General features: G+C 47.3%; 1 protein-coding gene across 1 annotated transcript; it reads right to left on the bottom strand.

Annotated features, from left to right (window-relative positions):
- Positions 1 to 5,968: 5,968 nt before the first annotated feature.
- LOC136524120 (uncharacterized) lies at positions 5,969 to 7,072 on the bottom strand. The gene has a single exon (XM_066517587.1). It carries the CDS (start codon positions 7,070 to 7,072, stop codon positions 5,969 to 5,971), a length of 1,104 nt encoding a protein of 367 aa, XP_066373684.1.
- Positions 7,073 to 7,279: the final 207 nt, after the last annotated feature.

Here is a 7,279-nt window from a genome sequence, read left to right as displayed (position 1 = left end):
AGGCGCGCCTCATAGTGCATGTCACCCACAAGTTTGTGACAAGCTTTGTTAGCCGCCGCCCTCGCTGGCACCTCCCATCCCGACTCGCATCTGAAGAAATCCTGTATGTAGACGCAATGTATCCTATCATTATTTGAAGAATGTCCAATGAATGCAATGAATTGAGCAGTGTAATGAGACGAAGACTTACCCACAACTCCGTAATCACCCGCTCTACCTTGTGGCCATAGATCCTGCATCCCGATCATATGCATCTGCGTAGACGGCGTAGTGGGCAAACGTCTAGGCCAGCTGCCGTACTCCGGCAAAGTCAACAAGGCTAGGGAAGTGTGTCTTGCACAAAAGACCAAGAATGCCATTGGGATGGCGTCCATGACCACCTGCACCCACAATCACGAAACCCCTACCCAAGTGATCAAGAAAAATTATTAGTTTCAACATAACAAATGAGAAAATAGTGACAGCATGTAAAGTTACTTACTTTGAACCACTGGGTCAAACCATCGGGCGTCTCTCAAGAGGTATCGGTCGCTTCGGGAGTTGCGTGGGACCTTGCTGATAGAGTTTAGCCATGCCAGAGGAAGAGGAGCCCCCTGCCGTCGCACCACAGGAAGAGGAACCCCCCGCTGCCTCCTCAGCCTCGTCCTCCTCGTCCTCGTCCTCGTCCTCGTCCTCGTCCTCCTCCTTGTCCTCCACCGCCTCCTCGTGCTCCTCGGGCACCTCCTCCTCCATCGCCTCCTCATGCTCCTTAGGCACCTCCTCCTCCTCGGACTCCTCCTCCACCTCCTCCTCCTGCCTCTGTGGCGGAGGAGCCTAACGACCCCGGCCTCTGCTGCCTAGACCCCTGCCTTTCTTTGGAGGTGGCGAAGGAGCTACCTCCTCCACCCTCTTGTATTTTGACTTTACTTTCCTTAAACTCCTTAAGAGACCCCCGCCGCCTGGCATCTTTGTTCAATCACCTGCAATTACAAAGAGATACAAAATGAATAAAACATAATTAGAAAGAGATGTAAAATAAATAAGATGTATTGCAAAATGAACAAAACATAATTAGAAGGTAACATAATATTACATGTCTTAGAAATAATCATCATGATCGGCATTAGCTGGATCATAAGTCTTATCATCACTATCATGCATGTCTACTTCCATGTTGATATCATGACCATCCAGAGGAGCAATGTTGTCATCACTGTCATTGCTTAATTCTAATCACCGAAGTAATTCTAAGTCCTTCACATTTTGAACCTCATCCCCATCGTCCTCATCATCAACCCTTTCATTGTCTACTTCCATTCTGACTGGATCGGTTATGTCTATCACAAAACTCCCTTGTAGCCCCTCTTCTTGAAAGAACTCTCTGTCATATGTGTTTGGGTCAAAGTTGTAATCTTCATTGTTTGGGACAGGTAGTTTACTGTGTGGCGATACCTTGTTCACAACATCCTAACCCTTAAGATGCGGGCCGTCTTGGCACGCCCATGTGAAGGGTCGAGATGGCGGACTAGAGGGGGGGTGAATAGTCTTTTCTAAAATTAATCATGTCAGCTAACCGAAACAAGTGCGGAATTATAACTATCGGTTTAGCCAAGACTACACCCCTCTATCTATGTTCTCTAGCACCTTCCAAAGATACTAATCAAGCAACAAAAGTGCCGGGCTAGCTAGAGCTCACCTAACCAATGCTAGGAGCAAGATCACACAAACCTATGCCTCTAGTACTTTAAGCAACAAGGAAGCTCCTACACATGCTAGTAAGCAAAAGCACAAAGCCAACTAAGCTCACTAGCAATGCTCAATAACAAGGCAACCAATGCTAAATTAGAGAGTGCAAATACTTAGCTACACAAACTAAGCAATGTGACTAACAAGGTTACACAAACCAAATTAGCCACGTAAGGGAGCTACTTCTATGCTACACAAGCAAGAAGGTAATTAGCAAGCTACACAAGCTATCTAATTACAAGAGCAACTACACAAGCTTAATATGTATAAAAGTAATTGCAAGCTTGTGTAATGGGGATGCAAACCAACGGGAAGAACAAGGTTGACACGATGATTTTTCTCCCGAGGTTCACGTGTTTGCCAACACGCTAGTCCCCGTTGTGTCGACCGCTCACTTGGTGGTTCGGCGGCTAATTAGCATCACCCGCTAAGCCCGCACGTCGGGCGCCGCAAGAACCTACCCCTTGAGTGAGGGTAGCTCAATGACACGCTTTACTAGAGTTGCTCTTCGCGGCTCCTGCGGGGCGAGCACAATGCCCCTCACAAGCACTTCTCTGGAGCGCCGCACAAGCTTCTTGCGTGCTTCGACGGAGACCACCACCAAGCCGTCTAGGAGGTGGCAACCTCCAAGAGTAACAAGCACCATCGGCTTGCAACTCGATCACCTAGTGCCACTCGATGCAACCTCACGATGCAATCGCACTAGAATCGCTCACTCACACAATTGAATGATCACTATCAAGTATGTGTGAGATGGAGGGCTCCTAAGCACTCTCAAGCATGGACACAAAGTCCCCCAAGGTGCTTAGCCCCAGCCATGGCCGAAGGCCACTTCTATTTATAGCTCCAAGGGCTAAACTAGCCGTTACCCCTTCACTGGGCAAAAATCGAGCTGACCGGACACTCCGGTCGTGTTGACCAGACGCTAGACCTCAGCGTCTGGTCGCCCGCAGACGGCCACGTGTCCTAATTCCAACGGTCACTTGACCTAACTGGACACAGCAGCTTCAACTGACCGGACGCTGAACCCCCAGCGTCTTGTCGTTTCCAGTAAGGTACCGACCTCGACCGGACGCGTTCGGTCACACTTGATCAGACGCAGCCCAACGTCCAGTCACACTCCAGCTTCTGCGTCACCGTACGTTAGCCTGATCGGACGCACCCTGCCAGCGTCCGGTGCTTTCAGACCCAGCATCCGGTCAGTTGACCGATGCCAGCATCTTCGCGATCAACTCGTTTTCACTTCTAACTTCTTCACCCTTGCTCCAAAGTGCCAACCACAAGAACTTGCATCCGGCGCAATAGAAAATAGGCATTCCATTTTCCCGAAAGCGCCGAATCCCGCCGAGCTTGCGATCACCACCTCCTTTGTAAATGTGCCAACACCACCAAGTGTACACCACCATGTGTATGTGTGTTAGCATTTTCATAATCATTTCCCAAAGGATGTTAGCCACTCAACTTGCCACGCCACTCGATCCTAGCGACGATGCAAAGTTAGATCACTCGAGTGGCACTAGATGACCGATATGCAAACAAGTTTGCCCCTCTTGATAGTACGGCCATCTATCCTAAACCCGGTCATAAACTTCTCTACACACCTATGACCGGTGAAATGAAATGCCCTAGGTTATATCTTTGCCTTGCGCATTCCATTCCATCTCCTTTAATGTTGATGCAACACATGCACCAACATGATCAACAATGATATGATCCACTTCATATTATCACGTGATCATATTGGTTCATCGATCTTGACTTTACTTGCTCTTCACTGTTGCCATCGTCCATCGGCGCCAAGTCTTGCTCAAGCTTCACCGCCACGCGGTCCATCACTCCAAAGCCTTCGACTTGCCCTTCACGCTTGCAACCGGTCCATCAAGCCAAGTCTTGTTTTGATCTTCTCCACCTTGATCACATGACTCAATGTCATGTCTCATGTGCATTTAAGCTCCTTCATCATCACATGTGTGAGCTTTGCAACATTTCCAAGCCATTTTCACCTTCATGGCATATGTTGCTCACACACATGTACCTATGGACTAATCACCTGTGTATCTCACATAAACATAATTAGTCCACCTAAGTTGTCACTCAATTACCAAAACCAAACAAGGACCTTTCACCATGGGAGATAATAAACTTGTGTGGCCTGTTGAGCCACGATATAGACATTGTCTCCTAGGTACTTGGAATCCTGTCGAATTTCGACTAGCCCAAGATTAGGGGTCCGTCTTATTTTTTTAGAATCAAACCAATGGCATTTAAATATGACATGATTAAGAGGTTTGCGGCCATGAAATGTGAGTTTGTATATTTCTTCAAATCTTCCATAATAATCGAGCCCATCAAGGGCGGGCGTGAAAACTCTGGTATTTGTGGTTCTTCAATTGGGCCGACTCTGCTCGTGTCTTGTTGTGTGAAAGCGATATCCATTCATGTCATAACCGGTAAATGACATGACCCTAAAGGCATAGCCACCGGCAACCTGACTCAACTCGATGCTCATAGATGCATCGGTTTGGCCCTGCAAGCTCAAGGAGGATAGTTCGTTATATCATTCGCACGTACGAGCAACTTGTAATGTCAAACTAAGTACGAGCTAAATTAGAATGTACCTTATGTTTGAACCAAGAAATGAAATTGGGTTTTCCATTTTCCGCACCCCGTTTAAGAAGGGTGTGAAATTCCCACGGGGTAGGCACCCTTGATCGATGCCAGAATTCATGAGTAAATTCCCTATACCGACGAGAAACAAGGGGGTTGGATGCAGAATAGTGACTAGTCGAGAACAAGTTTGTTGAAAATAGTGACTTACCCCATGTACGGCTCCACTTCTTCGAGGTTGGTCAGTACATATAGCATGATAGTGTGCCATTCTTCATGACTCAAGGTCTTGAGGGTCTTACCACTTGCACTTCTGAGTTGCCCTCGGAAAAGGCTGAGGTTCGATTCATTTTCCCTAGCATTATAACGAGGGGGTGGATTATGCATGCTAGGAAGGTTGTCACCATAGTATGTTGTTGTGAAGGTTGACACCTCCTCTAGAATCAATGCCTCTACGATGGAAGCTTCAATCTTGCATTTATTTCTACATTTCTTTCGAACAACCTTTAGGGTTCTCTCAATTGAATAGCACCAACGGCCCTACATAGGCCCCCCATTCGTGCCTCATATGGGAGGTGCAAAATCAAATGCTGCATCAGATTGAAGAAGCCTGGTGGAAAGATCTTCTCCAGCTTACAGAGCAACACATGTGCCATTTTTTCCATGTCTGCAACCACGACCCGAGATAACTCCTTAGCACAAAGCTGGCGGAAGAAATAGCTCAACTCTGCCAGCACTTGCCAGACATGATCTGGGACATAGCCTCGAACCATCACCGGAAAGAAGCTGCTCAAGCCATATGTGGTAGTCATGACTCTTGAGCCCATTGATTTGCATAGTAGATAAGTTCACTCCTCTCCTCAGATTCGCTGCATACCCATCAGGGAACATTAATGTTTGGAACCATTCTAGTACTTCCCTCCTTTGGGGCCTGCTTAATGTGAATTTGGCCTTAGGCCTAGTCCATTTCTTGCCATTTCTAGGAGGCTGCATCTCTTGCTTTGGTCTGTCGCATAACGTTGCCAGATCCACTCTAGCCTTAACGTTGTCCTTTGACTTATCAGTGTCCATGATTGTTCCCCAAAGTGCCTCAGCGATATTCTTTTCAGTGTGCATTACATCAATGTTATGTGGAAGAAGGTAATCAAAATAGGGGAGCCTCTCCAAGCCTGACTTGTGAGTCCATGCATGTTGCTCGCCATATCCCACAAAACCACCTTCTACTTCATTGACCTCGAGAGCATCTATCTGAGCACGGACCGCGACACCTGTCATCATCACCGGTGGAGGGTCTGTAACTTCGAGGCCTTTCGTAAAGTTCTTGGTGTCTTGTCTGAATGCATGGTCAAGAGGGAGGAATTGTCGATGTTTGTCAAACGAGGAATACTTGCCACCCTTCTTCAACCAAATAAACTTCAGAGTTGTCTTGCATATTGGGCATGGGAACTTGCCATGAACACACCAGCCACAGAATATTCCATATGCCAGGAAGTCATGCAGGGAGTAGTGGTACCAAACATGCATCTTGAAGCTTCTCTTTGTAGCTCGGTCATATGTACATACCCCTTCGTCCCAAGCATTGAGCAATTCATCAATTACAGGCTCCATGAACACACCCATACTATTCCCTAGGTGTTCAGGAATTATCAACGACAAGAATATGTTCTGCCATTGAAAGATGACGCCGGGGGAGGAGATTGAGCGGGATAACGAACACGGGCCAACAAGTGTATGGGGCAGCCATCATTCCATAAGGATTGAACCCATCTGTTGTCAGCGCAACACGGACATTATGGGCCTCTAGAGCTTTCTCACGATGAATGTCATCAAAATGTTTCCATGATTCACCATCGAAAGGATGTACCATCTTATCTGGATTGTATCGACGTCCATTTTTATGCCATGTCATCTGTTTCGCGGACTCCTCAATCATGTATAGCCGTTGGATCCTCGGTACAAACGGAAGGTACCATAGGATTTTCACGGGGATGTCAAGCTGCCTCTTGAGACCATCACCATAGTCTACCTCAAGGAACCTAGAGGATTTACACTTTGGACAGTGCTTAGCTTTCACGTGTTCGTTCCTAAATAAGATGCACCCCTTTGGACAAGCATGTATCTGCTCATATGGCATCTTAAGTACACAGAGGAGTCTCCGCGATTCGTACATGTTCCTTGGCAGAATGTGACCTTCCGGAAGCAAAGTGCCAAAAACTGTCAGCATAGCATCGAAGGCGTCTCGACTCAGGTGGCACTGGGACTTGAAAGCCATAAGGCATCCAATGGCATCTAGTTGAGAGACCTTTGTCTGGCCGTGAAGGGGTTTCTGTGCCACAGACAACATGTCGTAATACACATTTGCGGTTGCCTCTGGCTCCTCATCCCTACGTCCTTCACCGAAGTGTGCTTCATGATAGTCACCTAACATGTCTCCTACCCCGCCATCAGCATCAAGATCCTCGATGCGTTGTCTCACGACCTCGTCTCTCCTACGTCCTTCACCATGGAGGGTCCACCGGGTATAGTCTGCCATAAATCCATACTTGCCAAGATGTTTACCCATGTCCACCTTTGTTTGTTTACGCCTGTTCTCACACTCGCTGCAGGGACACCAAACTTTATCCGTTTCTTTAGCCTCCCGAAATGCTGCTTGCAAGAAAGCATTGGTCTTCTTCATCCATTCATCAGTCCAGTCTCCATAACCCCTCCGGCCAGTGTACATCCACTCACAGTCATCCATCCTTTACCATATACGCGAGTAATATAAGAATCCATTGCATCTACACGAGGATCCTACTATCTAATAGGTGAAGATAGGTCCTAATCCCACCCGAGAATGCGTAGATGAGGTTAGTTTCCATGCTTTACTCCTATCTGAGACAGAATTTCGACAGCACCTCCCCGCTCTTCTCCAAATACACGTCCAGGCAGGGAGATTTTGTATCCG

This window comes from Miscanthus floridulus, chromosome 18 (genome assembly GCF_019320115.1).
Source record: "Miscanthus floridulus cultivar M001 chromosome 18, ASM1932011v1, whole genome shotgun sequence".
NCBI classification, from domain to species: Eukaryota; Viridiplantae; Streptophyta; class Magnoliopsida; order Poales; family Poaceae; genus Miscanthus; species Miscanthus floridulus.
The sequence above is the reverse complement of the archived record's forward strand: the minus strand, read 5'-3'. Positions and strand labels throughout refer to the sequence as shown.